The sequence below is a fragment of the Lithobates pipiens genome, unplaced genomic scaffold (assembly GCF_037356315.1).
Source record: "Lithobates pipiens isolate NorthernLeopardFrog02 unplaced genomic scaffold, aLitPip1_a1.2 Scaffold_16, whole genome shotgun sequence".
Taxonomy (NCBI): domain Eukaryota; kingdom Metazoa; phylum Chordata; class Amphibia; order Anura; family Ranidae; genus Lithobates; species Lithobates pipiens.
The window spans coordinates 447,955,618-447,976,518 of NW_027507748.1; the positions used below are offsets into that span (position 1 = coordinate 447,955,618).

At 40.9% G+C, this 20,901-nt stretch overlaps 2 protein-coding genes across 2 annotated transcripts in view; one reads left to right on the top strand and one right to left on the bottom strand.

Moving 5' to 3' along the window:
* GABRB3 (gamma-aminobutyric acid type A receptor subunit beta3) overlaps positions 1-20,901 on the bottom strand; it is a 540,236-nt gene that overhangs the window by 499,909 nt on the left and 19,426 nt on the right. The gene's annotated exons all lie outside the window — the stretch shown is intronic.
* Positions 1-20,901, top strand: part of GABRA5 (gamma-aminobutyric acid type A receptor subunit alpha5) — a 344,050-nt gene that overhangs the window by 194,134 nt on the left and 129,015 nt on the right. The window contains exon 7 of the mRNA XM_077482775.1: positions 6,605-6,748. Coding sequence (XP_077338901.1) covers positions 6,605-6,748 — 144 coding nt within the window. The remainder of the gene's footprint in view (positions 1-6,604; positions 6,749-20,901) is intronic.

A 20,901-nucleotide genomic window follows, 5' to 3' on the forward strand; every position in this document is an offset into this window, starting at 1 on the left:
CTAAAAACATATATTCCTAGAATAGGTGGGTTCTATCATGCACTCATGTCTATTTGGTTATATACAGAACTGTGCAAAAGTTTTAGTTAGTTGTGAAAAAAATGCTGTGCATTAAGAATGCTTTCAGAAGTAGAAGTGTTAAAGTGATACTAAAGTCTTTAAACATATTAAACATGTAATACTTACTTACCCCTCCCTCCTGTCAAGTGCCCCCACAGAAAGCAGCTTGCTATGGGGTCACCCAAGCCAAGCCGCAGCTCTGTGTGTCCATTCACACATGAAGCTTCTGATTGGCCCCACCCCCTCACTCTTGATTGGCTAACCAACTTTGACAGCAGTGTGAGCCAATGGCGCCACTGCTGTGTAGCAGCCAATCAGGAGGGAGGGTCCCAGATGGCTGAGGTACTCATGCACATCGCTGGAGGAAGATCGGGTTTAAGGTAAGTATTGGGGTGGCTGAGGGGGGCTGCTACACACAGAAGGTTTTTTATCTTAATGCATAGAATGAATTAGGATAAAAAAACTTCGAACTTTCTAACTATTTTAATAGTTTTTTTTTTTATTTTTATCAATTGGCAAAATGGAAAGTATGAAATTGAATGAACAGAAGGGAAATTTAAATCAAATCAGTATTGGTGTTCACCCTTGGCCTTCAAAACAGCATCAGCTCTTTAATTCTTCTAGGTACACTTGCACACAGTCTTTGAAGGAACTCGGCTGGTAGATCCAAAACTCGGCTGGTAGGTCCAAACATCTTGGAGAACTAAGCACAAATCTTCTGTGAATGTAGGCTGCCTTATATCCTTATGTTTCTTCATGTAATCCCAGGCAGATTCGATTATTCTGATTCTGATTTTGATATAAGGGCTCTGTGGGGGCCAAACAATCACTTCCAGGATGCCTTGTTTTTTTGTTTATGTTGAAGTTAGTTCTTAATGACACTGGCTGTATGCTTGGGGTCATTGCCACACTGAAGAATACATTTGGGGCCAATCACATACCTCCCTGATGGTACGGCATGATGGAAAATTATTTTCCTCTATTTCTCAGCATTGAGGACACCATTGATCCTGACCAAATATCAACTCTAGTTGCAAAAATGCAGCCCCGAACTTGCAAGGAACCCCCAACATGCTTCACTGTTGCCTGCAGACACTCAATGTATGGCTCTCCAGCCCTTCACGAAAAAACAGCCTCCTGTTACAGTCAAATATTTCAGATTTTAAATTCACTCCAGAGCACCTGCTGCCATTTTTCTGCACCCCGGTTTCTATGTTTTCATGCAAAGGATGTGGAAACATGGCTAAGTGTCTAAACTATACACAAAAACAGAAACTAGTGTGCAGAAAGAAAAAAACAGCAGGTGCTCTAGACTGATAAGTCAAAATTTGAAACATTTGGCTGTAGCCAGACACAATTTGTTCACGAAGGGCTGGAGAGTGGTACAATAATGAGTGTGTGTAAGCAACAGTGAAGCATGTTGGAGGTTCCTTGCAATTTTAGGGCTGCATTTCTGCACATGGAGTTGGATATTTGGTCAGGATCAGTACCGTCCTCAATGCTAAGAAATATAGTCAGATATTTATTCATCATGCCATACCATCAGGGAGGTGTGTGATTGTCTCACATTTTTTTCTGCAGCAGGACAACAACCTCAAACATACATCCAATACCTTTAAGAACTATCTTCAGTGTAATAAGAATAAGGAGTCCTGGAAGTGATGGTTTGGCCCCCACAGAGCCCTGATTTTGTCATTGCATCTGTCTGGGATTGCATGAAAAGACAGAAGGATTTGAGGCAGCCTATGTGCACAGAAGAGCTGTGGTTAGTTTTCCAAGAAGTATGAAACAACCTACCTGCTGAGTTCTTTTAACTGTGTGCAAATGTACCTAGAAGATTTGAAGAATTGATGCTGTTTTGAAGGCAAAGGGTGGTCACACCAAATACTGATTTGATTTAGATTTCTCTTCAGTTCATTTACTTTTCATTTTGTTAATTGATTAGCATAAACTATTAACACTTCTATTTCTGAAAGCATTCTTAATTTACAGCATTTTTCACACCTGACAAAAGTGTTGCACAGCACTGTATATAACAGTATATGGAGTATCTCCCTGAATGCAATAAACCTCATACATGAAAAGTACAGAATGACTTTATGTCCTTTAACTAGATGCTGACCGCCGGCTGTCAAATGACGGCCAGGCGGCGCATTCATATTGTGGCGGGAGGCCGTCATATGACGGCCTCCCGTTTAAACAGGGAATGCGCGCGATCGTGTGCGCGCATCCCTGTTTCTTCGGTGGCGGCGTGTCACGGAGACACCGCTCGCCACCGAAGGGGGTGAACAGCCATTGGTTATGGCTGTTTACCATGTGATCGGCCGTGATCCTTTCACAGCCGATCACTAAAATGTAAACAAACCGCGGTAACGAGATGTTACCGGGTTCTCCTCCTCACACACCGATCGTGTGTGAGGAGGAGATTGCGGTAACATCTCGTTACCGCCTACAGTGTACACCAATCATACTGATTGCCCCCCCCAATAAAGAGGACCTGTCACCACCCCTCATAGTACCTGTCAATCACAGTCCATCAGAGTACCTGTCACAGTCCATCAGAGTATTTGAGTACCTGTCACAATCCATCAGAGTACCCGAGTACCTGTCCCAGCCCATCAGAGTACCCGAGTACCTGTCCCAGCCCATCAGAGTACCCGAGTACCTGTCCCAGCCCATCAGAGTACCCGAGTACCTTTCCCAGCCCATCAGAGTACCCAAGTACCTGTCCCAGCCCATCAGAGTACCCGAGTACCTGTCACAGTTCATCTGAGTACCCGAGTACCTGTCCCAGCCCATCAGAGTACCCGAGTACCTGTCACAGCCCATCTGAGTACCCGAGTACCTGTCACAGCCCATCTGAGTACTCGAGTACCTATCACAGCCCATCTGAGTACCCGAGTACCTGTCACAGCCCATCTGAGTACCCGAGTACCTGTCCCAGTCCATCTGAGTACCCGAGTACCTGTCACAGTTCATCTGAGTACCTGAGTACCTGTCACAGTTCATCTTAGTACCCGAGTACCTGTCACAGTCCATATGAGTACCTGTCACCGCCCTTCAGAGTACCCAAATACCAGTCACCAAGCCATCAGAGTACCCGAGTACCTGTCACCAGGCCATTAGAGTACCAGAGTACCTATCTCCAGCCCATCAGAGTACCCGAGTACCTATTTGCAGCCCATGTCTCATAGAATATACGTTGGGGTGTTTGTTTTCCAAAATGGGGTCATTGTGTGGGTAATTTCACTGTCCTGGTGCTCCAGGACCTTCAAAAGTGTGATAGGTAGGAATGAAATGAGATGTGTCATTTATGCTCCTAGAACGCCTGAACGTACTACTTCAATGTTCGGCCTCTCTATGTGGCCAGGCTGTGTAAAAGTCCTACACATGTGGTATCGCCATACTCGGGAGGAGTAGCAGAATGTATTTTGGGGTGTAATTTTTGCTATATACATGCTATGTGTTAGAAATATCTTATAAATTGACAATTTTGTGTAAAAAAAAATGCGTTTTAATTTTTTTCCACATATTCCAAAAACTTCTGGAAAAAAATGAACCATTCAAAAGACTCATTATGCCTCACAGATTATATGTTGGGGTGTTTGCTTTCCAAAATGGGGTCATTTTATGGGAAATTCCATTGTCCTGGTACTCCAGGGCCTTCAAAAGTGTAATAGGTGGTTGAGAAATGAGATGCGTCATTTTTGCTCGTAGAAGGTCTGAAGGTACTACATCAATGTTGGTGCTCTGTATGTGGCCAGGCCGTGTAAAAGTCTCACACATGTGGTATCGCCATACTCGGGAAGAGTAGCAGAATGTATTTTGGGGTGTAATTTGTTGTATGCATATGCTGTGTGTGAGAAATAACCTGATAATATGACAATTTTGTAAAAAAAAAATAATAATAAAAAAAAAAAAATCTTCATTTTGCAAAGAATTGTGGGAAAAAAATGACAACTTAAAAAAACTCACCATGCTACTTACTTAATACCTTGGAGTGTCTACTTTGTAAAAAGGGGTCATTTGGGGGGTATTTGTACTTTCCTGACTTGTTAGTGTCTTAAGAAATTAGATACACCTGATGCACTGAAGGCCTGATCAGATGTGATCAATTTTCAGTGATTGGCACCATAGTTTGTAGACTTTATAACTTTCACAAAGACCAAATAATATATACTAATGTGGGTTATTTTTACCAAAGATATGTAGCAGTATACATTTTGGCCAAAATTTATGAAGAAAAATTACTAATTAGCAAAAATTTATGACAGAAACAAAGAAAAAGGCATTTTTTTCACAAAATGTACGTTTTATTTTATTTATAGCACAAAAAATAAAAAACCCACTAGTGATTAAATACCACTAAAAGAAAGCTCTATTTGTGTGGAAAAAAAGACGCAAGTTTCATATGGATACAGTGTTGGATGACTGAGTAGTTGTCATTCAAACTGTGAGAGCGCTGAAAGCTGAAAATTGGTCTGGTCAGGAAGGGGGTGTAACTGCACTGTATTGAGGTGGTTAATAACAAAACATTTTCATTTAGTAAACTATTAAAGGTTGAATATATCTGCATGCTATGAACAATGTCAACTCCCTTATTTATTTTATTGTTAAAGTACAAAAAAAAAATCAATAGCACTTTAAAGAGCTTTAAGCCCTTGTACACACAGTCGGACATTCCGACAACAAAATCTGTCGGATTTTGTCCAAAACTGGTGTTGCATACACACGGTCGGACAAAGTTGTCGGAAAATCCAATCATTCGTAACGTGATGACGTTATTTTGCTATGACGGGACTACGTTCAGGCTAGTAGCCAATAGCTTTGGTCTAGGAATTTGATCTGAGCATGCGTGGCACTTTGTCCGATCGTAATTCTCTACAAACAATCGGACAAAGTCCGATCGGATCATGTTGTCGGAAAATTTTATAGCCCAGCTCTAAAACTTTGTCGGTCGGATATTCCGACGGAAACAGTCCGATGGAGCCCACACATGGTCGGATTATCCGACAACATGGTCCGATCTGACATTTTTCGTCGGAGTGTACGACCGTGTGTACAAGGGCTTAGATCTATCAGATATGTCCCTGCCTCAGAGGAGCTTACAACTTAATGTCTATTTAAAAGAAATACAATTGTGGATCAGCTTGAGTGGAAACAAATAAACCTACCATCATGGGTTGTGAGAAGTGGAGGAAATCCAGGTAACACTAGACGAACATAAACGTTTGCTATAGAGACTGTACTTGTCAAAAACTGAACTCCAGTTCTGTAATACAGACAATGATGTTGATCCTTTAACCAACGTTCTACCTGTACATAAGGTCCAACATGTTGGTCCCATTAGTAATAATTTTAAGGTATATGACAAAATGTCCCAATATTTTCTGCTTGATGTATAAATAAGCTCTGATTAACTGGATTATAACTTGAAATCCTATAACTAACATGCTGTCTGTACATGAGGTCCAACGTGCTGGTCACAGTAGTAATAATTTAATAGTATATGATGAAATGTCCCAATATTTTCTGCATGATGTATAAATGAGCTCTGAACAACAGGATTACAACTTGAAATATAATGGGTAATCATCCACAATTTGGGTCTTGTGGATGAACACTTCAGGACTTTATTATTTGGTCAGATGTACAGACAGAACCTCATCTGAAGTCGTTTTTTTCTTCTATTCAAACTGGAACATGACCACACACACACATATATATCAACCAAGCATATATGTTCATGCACTGTGTAGAACTTCAAACTTCAAATCACGTACCAGCGAATATTTTAGAAAATGGACATTTGTTGTGTCCATCCAGTTGGATATAAACGTTTCATTTTATTTCACTTTAGTCAACCATTCTCTGGAAATAATTGAAGTATCTAACACAATGTTTCCCAACTATAGTCCTCAAGGTGCCCCAACAGGTCATGTTTTCAGGCTTTTCCATTATTTTGCACAGGTGATTTGATCAGTTTCACCGCCTTAAGCCCCATACACACTATGAGTTTTTTTGCTGAGGTTTTCCTTCAGATTTACCAAAACCATATAATATGAGGTCAAACCTTAGGTGTTTCAATTTGTATGCAATCAGGCAGGCCCTTCCACTACATGGTTTTGGTAAAACTGAAGGAAAAACTGTGTATGAGGCTTTAGTAATTCCCACAGCCATTTCATCTGAGGGAAATCCTGAAAACATGACCTGTTGGGACACCTTGAGGACTGGAGTTGAGAAACACTGATCTAACAACAGCAGTATCCAAAATCCTATCAGCAATGTAGCGATGTACAATCTGGACGGTAAAACCATACAATCCGGTTCTGCTTGCCTGCCATTTGATGTGAGCTATAAATAAAGCTACAGCAGCAGATTACATGGCTTTATTTTTATTTTTTTGTATCTTATTGTGAGGGAGCTAGCATTAAAATCAAATTGCTGCACCTTCACCCGCACTGCAAGTATGGCTTGGTATTGCTTTTATATTTTCTATGTGTTAATAATATTAGAAACAGATTGTGAACATTTCTTTTCATAGATGCATATCCTAATTCTGAAGTAAGGTATGAGTGGACAAATGTTACAGAGAAATCAGTTGTGGTGGCACCAGATGGCTCTCGTCTAAATCAATACCACTTAATTGGAAAAACTGTAGGAACAGAAAACATCAGCACCAGCACAGGTAAGACATATAGCCTACTCATGTGCTTTTATCTTTGCCATACTAGAAAAGAAAATCTATACCTAGAAAATAAACACTTCAAATTATTATAGTGGCATTTAAGTAAAAGTAATTATGAATGTGACTTTCACATTTTACTTGCATGCTGTGCTATATTTAAAACGTTCAAAGTTCAGCTGCTGGTACATATCTGTATGCCACAATGTGTAATCCTCGCTGAAAAAATGCCCAGCTAAAATCAGTTACAGGACAGAGGGCACATATATAGTTGTAATGTGATAAGTAAAACCCTCTAAGCAAGAAGTACATGCAATATACAGTGTGTTGGGAAAAAAAAAAACATAAATGTATTTTATAGGGATTTTATGTGATAGACCGACACAAAGTGGCACATAATGGTGAAGTGGAAGGAAAATGATAAATGGTTTTCAATTTTTTTTACAAATAAATATCTGAAAAGTGTGGCATGGAATAGTATTCAACCCCTTTACTCTGATAGCCCTAACTAAAATCTAGTGGAACCAATTGCCTTCAGATGTCATCTAATTAGTAAACAGAGTCCACCTGTGTTTAATTTATATCTCAGTATAAATACAGCTGTTCTGTGAAGCGCTCAGAAGTTTGTTAGAGAACCTTAGTGAACAAACAGCATCATGAAGGCCAAGGAACACACCAGACAGGTCAAGGATAACGTTGTGCAGAAGTTTCATTTTGATGATGGGCACAATGTGACATCACAAGGGGTGGGGTCTCTGAATGACGTCACTGTGTGGCCTCGTTCCATGGATAAATACGTAATGGCACACAGTGGACCAAGTATTACAGCAGGAGAGAGCGTCGGGAGAATATCGGAGGAAGAACACAGGGAGAAGTCAGCAGGAGAAGACAGTGGGAGAAGACAGACTGGAGAGAGGAGAACCGGCAGAAGGAGAAGACAGCGGCTAGAGGGGAACAAGCATCGGAAGAAGAAATCAGCGAAGGGAGAAGAACCAGAGGATGCAGACATCACCAAAGGGAGAAGAAATCAGAAGGAGACCCCAGAGCTGCTTTAATAAATTACTTTGTCAAAAACCTATGTACTGTTTTTATTTTTGACACTTTTTTTGGGTGAATGGTTAGAGGTATAATTTACCCTATACTCATTCACATAGGGTGGGGAGCTGATAGACCCCTGGCCAGGGTTGTCAGGAAGAGGCCCTTGTCCTCGTCAACATGGGGACAAAGTGCTTTGGGGTGGGGGCCTCGGGGAGGAGATCTGCATCGCAGACTCCTAGAAGGAGAGGTTTGGTGGATTTTTTATTTAAATACAAGAATACCCCATGGAATGAACCTGAGAAATGATTTAGAACCTTTTCTTAGGTAAACAGTAGCCATATAAGCATGTTTTTATAGTGATCCTTGCATGCTTGTGAAATGTGCAATTTTTTAATGTATTTTTACCATATGTTTTTCCTCTTTTTCTTTTTCCTTTTTTTCTTCACAGATCAATTTTCTGTTTGATGCTATGTTACCTAATTTTGTATATTTTTTATTTTATACATATTAAATATTGCAATCATAAAGCAATGTTTTCTATTTGTTCTGATTGATGACATCATCCAATGAATTAATTGATTGGAGGAGGTAGCTGGGCATTTTCTTGTGCATATATATATATGTTGTGTTTGTCATTTTTGGACTAAGCTGTGAACAAGGCTTGCTGCCGAAATGCGTCTGCTTGTCCTTTTTAACTTGATATGGTACAATAAAGATCACAGATGTTATATCCAGAAGTGGCGGCTCTTCCTTTGGATTTCCTCAAGTTAGTGAATGTAATGAATACAAATTTATCAAAAGTTGCAAATTATCTGAAATAACGAATGCAGAATCTAAATGAATGGAACGTAATGAATTAATAATAATAATAATAATAATGATAACGTTTTATTATTGTTACCGTATATACTCGAGTATAAGCCGAGATTTTCAGCCTCTTTTTTGAGGCTGAAAGTGCCCCCCTCGGCTTATACTCGAGTCATCGCTGTCTGCCCGCTCGATCAGCGTGTCGAGCAGACAGACAGCGGCCATTCTATCATTCAAAAGCCGCGCCTCCGGCTCCGCCTTCGCCTGTGATAGGCGGAACACTGAATTTCCCAGCAGCCTGTGTTCCGCCTATCACGGACATCGTATCATCCTCGTACTACGGACGAGGATGATACGATGTCCGTGATAGGCGGAACACAGGCTGCTGGGAAATTCAGTGTTCCGCCTATCACAGGCGAAGGCGGAGGCTTTTGAATTTTACAATGGCCGCCGAGGCGCCGACGAAGAGGGCACGGGACGGAGGCAAGGCAAGGCACGGCACGGGACGGGACGGGACGGAGGCAAGGCAAGGCACGACACGGGACGGAGGCAAGGCACGGCGGCAAGGCACGGCACGGGACGGAGGCAAGGAGGCAAGGCACGGGACGGAGGCTCGGGACAAAGGCTCGGGACACAGGTAGGCTGGACACACACACACACACACACACACACACACACACACACACACACACACACACACGGATGGATGGAGACACACACACACAGGGATGGATGGATGGAGACACACACACACAGGGATGGATGGATGGATGGATGGAGACACACACACACAGGGATGGATGGATGGATGGACACACACACACACAGGGATGGATGGACGGACACACAGGGATGGACGGACACACAGGGATGGACGGACACACAGGGATGGACGGACACACACACAGGGATGGACAGGCATGTCTCACCCTCGGCTTATACACGAGTCAATAAGTTTGCCAGTTTTTTTGGGGGTAAATTGGGGGCCTCGGCTTATATTCGGGTTGGCCTATACTCGAGTATATACGGTATTCATTATTATTAATTTGTTACGTTCCATTAGTTATGATGCGTCATTCATTATTTCGGATAATTTGCAACTTCGGATAAATTCGTATTTGTTATGTTCACTAACAGCCAAATTTAAAGGAAATTCCAATACCTATAATTTAATAGTTAGTTATTATTAGATAGTTAGTTACTATTTAGAATTTTTTTTAGATTTTTGAATTTTCTGATTTTCGTTCTTTCGAATCTTCAGATTTTCTTACTTATTTTTCGATTTTCAAATTTTTGAATTTTCCGATTTTTGAACTTCTGAATTTCCAGATATAGAATTTTCGAATTTCCGAATGTCTAAATTTATTCGAAATAACGAATTTCAATTATTATGAATGACCCGAAAAACTAAAAAGAAAAAAACGTTTGAAACAAAAACAAACAAAATTTTTGACAGTGCACATGTCTACTCCTGAACTTTGTCCATACTGTTGACATCGGCTTGTTGTGTTCAATTGAAATTAATAAGTGCACTTCTCATTATATTGGGAGATGGGTTGCTACTGTCTTCTCACTGTTCAGTTGAGTTGAAGTGCAAAGAAAGCAAATAGACTGGTTATGCAATTTTTAGCAGTTTTGAAGGGATTTTGGCATGTGCAATGCAACCAAACATATTATCTATATTTGATTTTGAAGAGCAAGCAAAATTAAACTGTTATAAAAAAAACAAATAGTAAAACAAAAACAGCATATGTGTGGTGGCATCAACAAAAAATATTCCTAAATATTTCCAGCACAAGAGACCCAGACAGTTTTTCTGCTTCTGTTCAAATAATAAGGCTGTGCACTGTAAAAGGTCATAACTAGCAAGTGGGATCAGTGGGTACTATTATTATGTATGTTCTCATCTATCAGTTGCATAGTTTTTTTTCAACCACTGCAATACTGAGCGCTTTCACCCCATTCCTGCCAAGGCCAATTTTTAGCTTTCAGTGCTGTCACACTTTGAATGACAATTGCGCAGTCATGCAGAACTGTACTCATACACAATTTGTATATTTTTTCACACAAATAGAGCTTTCCTTTGGTGGTATTTAATCACCAGGGTTTTTTTTATTTTTGCTAAACAAACTAAAAAATATAGTTTTTTTAGTTTCTGTTATAATATTTAACAAATATTTTTTTTCTCCTTCACTGACGTGTGCTGATTAGGCTGCACTGATGGGCCCTGATAGGGCAGCACTGATGGGCAGGGGCTAATTGGGTTTAGGAGGCAGTGCTTCAAAGGACGTGGCCCTGTTACCTCCCCCTGTCTTCTGGAACTCTCTGGATGTTTCCAGAACATAGTGGGTGAGTGAGTGGGGGGCAATGGCTGCAGCCTGAATATTCATGGAGCTTGCACAAATCCCTGGGAAGGTGGGCCTAGAAAGTGGGGAAGCAGCCCATAAATATTCTGTTAGTCTTAGAGCAGAGTCCAGGGTCCAGCCATCTGGAGGTGACCCCTGTGCTGGGGCTCTGCCCCCTGGGGCAGAAAGGAGGAGAAGGAGGGAGAGAGAGAGAGAGAGGAGAAAGACGAGAGCTCCAGGAACTCACCTAGCTTAAATCTAAGCTAGGCTTATCTGCAGACTCCTAGCCAAGCCATAAGCAGACTGTCTAGCCGAAAGGCCAAGATAGCAGCTCTCTGAATCCTGGGAGCATTTTAAAAGAGACTGAGTGAGTACAGACCACTCCCCACCCCTAAGGGAATGAACAGACAGTGAAGTGCAATACCTCACATATCTGGGACCAAGTGTAGCTAAAGTGAAGTGCAAGACAGCCAGGAGTACTATAAATCTGTAACTTTGAGACTAGAGCAGCCAATTGCCATGCAATAGAGACAAGTTCTGTACTTTAAACTCAACTGTTTGAATTTGTTTCCATGTTTCTGCTGCACTATCACGCCCACTGTTGTGCAGCACAGTTTACAGTTTGGTTTGGAACAGCCAGAGACTTAGCAGGTCCTCAACCATTTGTTTGGAGTTTACAGGTTTTTTTTTGTAGTTCTGGTTATCCCGAGCGATCCCTATCCAAATCCAAGTTAACTGTTTCTAAATAAATACCAAAAACCAAAACCCCTATACTGTTTACTGAGCCTTTAGGAAGCGCGTGGAATTTACTTTTGCCTGGCTGTGGGTGCTGAACGGAGGAAATAGTGCCAAGATCCAACAGCTCCTTTGGGGGTAGCACTACAATCATACGATGTAAACATATCTCCCAACTTTTTGATATGGGAATGAGGTACACCTATCAGCAAAAGTATGCAGGCATAGGACACATCCCTTGTCATGCCCCCTTAAAGGAGAATTGTACAAAAAAAGAAGATTGGTTAAACCCACAAGTGCTTCTTTTTTTTTACCACTACTATTCATATATATATATAGAGAGACGGGGGACATTGTTCCAAATCAGGGACAGTCCCTTGAAATCAGGGACAGTTGGGAGCTATGTGTAAACCATGTCTGCCCCTTCAGTCTCTTTGCTTTCCAATTCCTCTTTAATTCGTACAGAGAGGCAGATGAGACAGACAGAGGCAAAAATATAAAAAAAACAAAAACAAAAAACATGAAGGAAGATTGTTTTACCTAATAAGATTGGAAAGTACAGAAGGGAGTCCTTATAAAAAAATAACTAAAGAAAACATCATTACTTTTATATATCAGTTTTTAACACAAAGCTGTATGGAAGATATTTGCCAAGATAGCAATACATTTATGACTGTTAACTCTAATCCTACACTTGATAGTAATATCATTAAACTCCTATTATCAACATTGCTGCCTTAGGCCACATTCACAAAATTTGCCTCAGTAGGGGCTCTTCTACATGGGTGATTCTGAAATTATCCTGCAGCACAGCTGAGAAACAACTGTGCTCTCCAGACCGATCTGCAAAGTTTGAAACAAACTGCAATTGATCTTGCTTGCTACATGGGCCGTAGTACCCACAACATACACAAATGAGATAGATAGATAGGATGTTTTAATAATACTTCACATTCACACACACACTTAAAATTAAGAGTAAACTAAAACAGTGAAAGTAAAAACACACACACACACACACATTATATATACATATATATAAAAAAAATTGAGTATACTGTAGATTAGGGCTATTACTGATTACAATTTTTGCGTTTGATTAATCGTTTTTTTTTTAAATCGATTCATTGACTAATTTTGATTATTAATAAGGTACATACAGATCCAACTACTTTTAGCTGATCTCCTTGCATTGCAACTCTGCATTAGTCAGTGGTAAATGTAGTATACACTATATACAATCACCCGACACTAGTTAGTTTCCACAATCCATGGCTTAACTTCACAGTTCACACAAATACGTTTTAAATTCAAACTGTAGCACTGACGTAAGTAATTTTTTTTTCCACAGTAGCGTGACAATCCCTCCACCTAACTAATCACTCTCACCTTATGGCATGGACCCCTGTGCAAACAGGTGGTCATGCAAGCGGGTATCAAAAGGGTTAACAAGGACCATAAACTTCTCTCACGTCTCCTTAGATCTCAGCAAGGACGCCAGGTCATGGGTAGAAAGAAAAGATCTAAGTGCTTACCGCTTAAGTATAAGATTACATTTTTGTGTTCAAACTACTCACATAAAGATGGTAAAAACACAGCATGTAAAGCCGTTAGTTCCGTAGAGCAGCAGCGGGTGACGTCATGTATAGCTCCTCCCCCGTATGTGTTACGTTCAATCAGAACTTCGATGTCACCAGACTTCTCCCCCTTTCCCTTCATTAGCAGACGGAGGCACTTGGGGAAGGGGGGAGGAGTCCAGTGAAGTTGATGTCCGTGACATCATCGGATCTCCGACAGAATGCCATAAAGACCCAGAAGCCGGTTGAGAGATAAGTACCGATCAAAAGTATTTTGATTGATCAAAAAATGTAATCGAGGAATTCATCTTTAATTTCCACAGCCCTACTGTAGATGCATTAATCTTTCTGAATTCAAACTCATTTAACCCAATATTTGTGACAGTTTTTATGTTTTGCTGCACTGGGTGATGTAGGGAAATCTGCGGTAACTCACTCGTAAAATAAATGAGATCATTTTTTTTTTAAAAGCATTGGTAGCTAGTGAATGACTGGTTGCATTGTAGATATAGTAAATGTTACTGTGACCACAGTAGATGGTGAAAAAATCTAAATTTGTGGCAAACATCAGCAAAATAGACACAACCATACAAATGCAGAGTGCAGTAAAACCTTGGATTGCGAGCATAATTCTTTCCAGAAACATGCTTGTAATCCAAAGCACTTGTATATCAAAGCAAATTTTCCAATAACAAATAATGGAAACTCAAATGATTCGTTCCACAACCATTTATTCATAAGTCCTTCAGTTTATAGTCCATATAAAAAGAATATAGCAATGTGACCAGGTTGTGTAACCATAAAATGTCCATCCACAAATGGAAGCCTCCACAAGGGGATTAGAAGTAAAATTCAGCAGGAGCTACAGAGTATAAAAGAGAAGAGAGGCGCCTCTAAGTGTAGCAATATGGTTACATTTAATGAACGTATAATATTTAGCAACTCACATGGTTGATGATTAAAAGAACCACAACTAAGTATGCAGGCATCCGGGGTAAAGATATCCACATAGACCGTCCTCTGCACCGCCGGCTCTCAATGCTGTCAGTCTGCAACCATGATCGGGAAGACTACCCTAAGTAGAGTGATCTGAAAGTGAGGCTTGAAGCACTCGTGGAGCAAGTCAATGGCCATGAGGAGGATGGTCTATGTGGACAGATTTACCCTGGATGTCTGCATACTTAGATGTGTTGGTTTTAACCCTTTCATGACTAAGCCTATTTTTGCCATTTGGTGTTTACAAGTTAAAATCCATATTTTTTGCTAGAAAATTACTTGGACTCTAGAGAATAAAACGGCGATTGTTGCAATATTTTATGTCACACGGTATTTGCGCAGCGGTGTTTTAAACGCAACTTTTTGGGAAAAGGGACACTTTCATGAATTAAAAAAAAATGAAACAGTAAAATTAGCCCAATTTTTTTGCATAATGTGAAAGATAATGTTACGCCGAGTAAATAGATACCAAACATGTCACACTTTATAATTGCACGCACTTGTGGATTGACGACAAAGTACAGTACCTAAAAATCTCAATAGGCTACGCTCTACATTTTTTTTACGGTTACCAGGTTAGCGTTACAGAGGAGGTCTAGTACTAGAATTATTGCTCTCGCTCTGACGATCGCTGCGATACCTCACATGTGTGATTTGAACACCGTTTACATATGCGGGCGCGACTTCCGTATGCGTTTTCTTTGCTTCGCGAGCTCGTGGGGACGGCGGGCGCTTTAAAAAAAAAAATTGTTTTTATTTATTTTATTTATATTAAAATGACTAAATTGTTTTTAAAAAAAAATAAAAAATCTGATCACTTTTATTGCTGTCACAAGGAATGTAAACATCTCCTGTGACAGTAATAGGTGGTGACAGGTACTCTTTATGGAGGGATGGGGGGGTCTAAAAGAAACCAGCGCCATTGGCGGCCAAGTAAACGGGAAGTGACGTCATGATGTCGCTTCCGTGTTTACTATTAGGATACTGGAACGAAGCCGATTACGGCATCGTTCCAGTTCCTCCCCAGCAGCCGGAGGCGTCGGATCTTGAATCGGTGCTCCCGATCGAGCGGGAGCACCGGTAACAGCGGCGGGAGGTGGCGGGAGGGGGGGATGCCCCCTCCCGCTCCTCCGGCATAACAGCCGATCAGCTTTTAGCCGTTTCGGTTGTTATGGCTGGATAGCCAATCGCCCGCTGGAAAAAACTGTACTGGGATGATGCCTGCAGGTACGGGCATCATCCCGGTATACCCCCCGGAAACCGAGTACACAGATCTGCGTACGCTCGGCGGGAAGGGGTTAATCATCAACCATGTGAGTTGCTAATTGTTGTATCTTCATTAAATGTACCTATATTAGTACATTTAGAGGCACCTCTCTTCTCCTTTATACTCAATTGTGACATGCCACTACTTGTATATCAAGACATCGCTTGTATATCAAGTCAAAATGTATTAAAAAATGTTGCTTGTCTTGCAAAACTCTCTCAAACCAAGGTTTTACTGTATATCCTTTATTCAGGGGTGTTCTATTAAATCAGTGGACCTGTGTGCAAGATCACCCATTACTTTATTATAAGGAAAAACAATTGTGATATGCTTAGTGTTCCACAGTGAAGAATGGGCATGGTTTTCATTGTGCCAGGGGCATTGCTAGGATTGTAAAAGACCTGGGGCACCTTTGGGCACACCAAGTGGCGAACAGTGGGTGTGGCCCCAAATTGTGTTATTGATTGGAGTAGCTTAAAGGGTATAGTTAAATAAAACAAAGGCCTTCTTGTACCCATAATATATGCTTAGATTGCTGTGCCACTAATAAGGCCCCTTTCACACGGGACAGATCTGTAATGATCCACCCCATGATGATCGGCTTGCTCAGTGGGGATTGCTTCGTTTATCCCCGCTGAGCCGGGGGATGACAGGGTGGTCCCGGAACACTGTGCAGGGACCGCCCTGTCAGCTCTCCACTCTCCTCTATGGGGGTTGGATGAACACGAACTGTCTGTCCGTGTTCATCCGCTCTGCAGACGGATAGAAAAAAAGGATTTGCCTCCGTCTGCAGAATTGGACCATAGTGGAGACAGACGATATCAGGTGTCTGCAGATGAACATCCGCAGACACCCGCTATCCCATAGGGATGGATGAAATACAGACATACGGTCCGCACGTGTGAAAGGGGCCTTAGTCTCACAGATATGCATACATCTCAGAGCATCATTTAAAACATAAAAAAAACTCAATTACATATGATTTTGTGTACACTGAAAATAGACAGAAAGCTAATACTTGTCTGAGCCTACATTAAAGAACTTTATTAATATAGTCAGGGACTGCTCACCCACCGGCAACTGTTGAGACAGGGAACACTTTGATCAGACATATTCAATGTACAATATAATGTACAGTATATAATGCAGGAGTGTGTAATGTATAGTATAGTGTGTATAGTACAGGAGCGTGTAATGTACAATATAGTGTATATAGTGCAGGAGTGTGTAATGTACAATATAGTGTGTATAGTACAGGAGTGTGTAATGTACAATATAGTGTAGTCTGTAAAGTACAATATAGTGTTTATAGTGCAAGAGTGTGTAATGTACAATATGGTGTATATAGTGCAGGAGTGTGTAATGTACAATATAGTGTATATAGTGCAGGAGTGTGTAATGTACAATATGGTGTATGTAGTGCGAAAGCAACAAAATAGTGTAGTCTGTAATATACAATGTAGTGTATATAATGCAAGAGTGTGCCATGTTCAATATAGTGTGTATAGTGCAGGAGTCTGTTAAGCTGCCCATAACTGGTTAGTATTTTCTTGTTCAGGCAGTGAGTTCCTCCATCGACACAAATTAGTTGGATGGAGGAATGCAACTCTCCCCTCAGGTCAGTCTGTTCCCCAGTATAATTCACCAGGTCAGCTACTGCTTCCAGTCTGACATCTGTAGGGGTGAGCCCTGCATGCAGTGTGATTTCAGGGATTTGCACCCACACGGATGTCAAATTGAGATCAACCACTATCTCTGTGCAGCTGCTAACTTTCCATTTGACATCAATGGGACGTCCTGCATCTGGATGCATGGGACACCTGTGGATCCCTGTGCAGGTAAATATGGCCTGGGTGATACAGTAGTATGCCCTGTGTGACTTTTTCTTAGTTTAATTTTTTTTTCACAATGCTATCTTAAATATCTTTTACATTTTTTTTTTCTGATGGGGGTGGGTTCTTTAGGTTTAAACAGACCCCTTATGTCTATTTATGGGACATACAGTCCTCAGTCCCTTTCTCTGCAGCCTGAACTACACAGCAGATGAATGAATAGAAGTCTCTGTACCGAGGTGTCTTATTCATTCACAATCTCAAACATAGTGAACCCTGTTTACTATAGTTCGGTGATCAATGAACATAAAAGCAACCAGTACTGATTGCTCACTGTGTTCATTAAGGAAGGGGCTGTTAAGCATGGGGGGGGGGTGCGGTGGGGGGCATTTGAGGATAGGGGGTCAAAGCTCCATGGGGGGAATATATTTAGAGAGCTTTACTTACCTGGGCCTCTTTTGCAGTAGCTGAGGCTGATGGAAAGGTAGGAGGGAAGCCAACTAGCAGTGCTGCAGTGAGGAGGCGCTGGTTGCTCGGTAAGGTATGGGGGGAGTTTAATACCCCTGTGGTTCCCCTGCAGCCCCTGAAGCCAATGGAAGGGGAAAGGAGGAAAAAACGGCAGCTGCAGGGAGCCACAGGGGATTAGTGCCGGAAGGGCACATAAGAGTGTAAGGGGGTTCAATAAAAATTATTGAAATGAAAAAAAAAAAGAGTAGAAGGGGGCATTTTAGAGCACAGGTGGAATGGCGGTAGCTCCTCCATGTGTGCAATGTGGGCCCGTGTGCACCGCAAACATTGCGCACATGGATGATACGCCACCACCTTATTTCCAGTTCATTGTCCTGTTTCTTTATTTTTCAAAGAACAAGGCAGATTCTTTTAAGCTGGGTTAAAATTTCATCTTTTAGTATATCAATTTAAGAAAATATTGTAGAAAGTCAAATATACTGATATACTGAAACTGTTGTCCAATTGACTAATGTGTTATGGCCTGCACTAAAATCAAGGTTGTAATTTCATTGGCTATTATAGACCAGACATACATTTTCTTCAGTGAAATAAATCAGGCCTGCTGTGCAATGCTTTTTTTCACAAATCACTGTACAGCATTACCGAGGCAGCAGAAAAGTCAATTCACAGAGAGTTCAAAATGCCTTGGAAAGCAGTGTATAGACAAGAAGACGTCCTATTATGATGTCGTCTTTTCTGCTAACCTTTCTTTTCTTCTGTCATGTACAGCATTTGTCTTTCCTAGTCTGACCCATTTGCTGTCAGAATTTAATACATGAGCTAGTGCCATTTCAATTTTCATTACCATGGTGATGTTAAAATCAACAATCTCCACTGCAGTACTCAGAATGGGGGTTAAATACACAATAAATAAATGATACCATTAAACATCTGATCACAGCATAATTCTATTATAAAGCAGAAAAAATAAACTAACAGTAAAGGCCCCAAAGTATTGACAGCCAATAGGAGACATGATCATACTTTCCAGTATCAACTGATGGCATAATAGACCAATTTTTCCAACAAATGTTCCAAAGAAAAAAAATGACCTATGGACAGCCAAACCTCCAGCACGAAATACGAAAAAAGCATATCCCTCTATAGTGTGTACTTCTCTCAATTAGTAGCACTAAGTGTCATTTCTGTCTGCTGCTTAATTTTTCTGCTATCAGCATCAATCACTTGTGACAAGCTTTCCTGATACCAAGAGAAAAATAGTGACATGGGAGGGATCTCCAGCTGGTTGACAGCCTCAGCTCTGTTCCTGTGAGCTGTATGGAGGGGGGTGTGTTCCTTCCCTCCAATCAGGTCTAAGCCCTTGTACAGACGGTCGGACATTCCGATGGAAAATGTCCGATCAGACCGTGTTGTCGGATAATCTGACCGTGTGTGGGCTCCATCTGACTTCTTCTGTCGGAATGTCTGACCAACAAAGTTTTAGAGCTGGATATAAAATTTTTCGACAACATGATCTGATCAGACTTTGTTCGATCGTTTGTAGAGAATTACGATCGGACAAAGTGCCACGCATGCTCAGACCAAATTACGAGACCAAAGCTATTGGCTACTAGCCTGAACATAGTCCCGTCGTAATGAACAAACGTCATTGCGTTCTTAATGATCGGATTTTCCGACAACTCTGTCCAACCGTGTGTATGCAACACCAGTTTCAGACAAAATCCGTCGGAAAGAAAAATCAGACGGATTTTGTGGTCGGAATGTCCGACCATGTGTACAAGGGCTAAGAGTTCCCCTCACTGAGCTCTGAGGTATGTAATTTCAGTTCTCCTCCCCCTTTTTTTTTAACTCTCAGACAAGCTTTATAAATTCTGGACTTTGAACAGATGTAAAAATAGAAGACCTCCGATAAACAGGTACAACTTATGTGGGATGATTTGTTTCATCTTGCTGTATCATCTGAGGCTAGTCACTTCACTGGGTATATGTAAGGGTGTATGTAAAGGTTGTAACTTTTTTTTTATGGATAGTGTAGGGATGGGTTGTTTTTACTGTTTTTAACCCATTGAAGAGATTTCCCTTGACATCCTGTTCCAGGAAGTGACAGGAATTCTCTCCAAAGAAAGATACGTGTCATCAAAACAGGTGTCTGCATTAAATACATGAAGATGTCCATTTTCCTCCTGTCTGGGTGACAACTACAATTTTTTAATTTTGCCCAAATTTTAGTCTCCCCAGTAAGCACACAGGCAAAGATTTGAAAAGGGCAAAGGACCAGTCACCAGTATTACCTGGGGTCTCCTTGCAGTTGATATTTTCCCCATTACTAACTTACCATGCCTTTCCCTGTAACAAAAATGAAAATGGTCACACCACTGCTCAGAGGTCCAGATACAACTTTATTCCAACAAAAGTCGGGGAACAATCCAAATAGTAGAAAAAGTAGTCCAAAAATGCCCCCTTTGTTGAGGCTTGACTGAAAATAATGTGAATGGGCTAAAAGTGAGTTGGACAAACAAAATCAAACAAAAGGGTACAAAGGCGTAGTGCATTATCAACAGCTCTTAAATAAAGGATAAAAAGTGTATATTTTCAGAAGAGCAAATAGTATAACAGCATTGTATGTGGACCAAAGCGCAAAAAGGTCTAGCACACAGTGGAATTTATGAGGTCTGAACGTACATCATAATACCAAGTAACAGGTTTTGGGGGACTCGCCACCTTTTCAGAGAAAAACTTAAATGTCAAGATACTACCTTGTCATGTGAAGTTTTAATTTGGGAGACACCAGCTGCTTAGGACTGTGAAGATACTATCTTGTTGTGCAAAGTTTTGTTTTGAGGGACACCAGCTACTTGGGATGTCAAGATACGACCTTGTCAAAGAAACAGTGTTAATTGTGACGTCAAATTTTTATTAAGTTTTAGTTATAGGGGGTGATTTACTAAAGGAAAATCCACTTTGCACTGCAAGTGCACTTGGAAGTAAAGTTGCTGTAGATCCGAGGGGGGCATGCAAGGAAAATAAAAAAACAGCATTTTAGCTTGCACATTATTGGATGAGAAAATCAGCAGAGCTTCCGCTCATT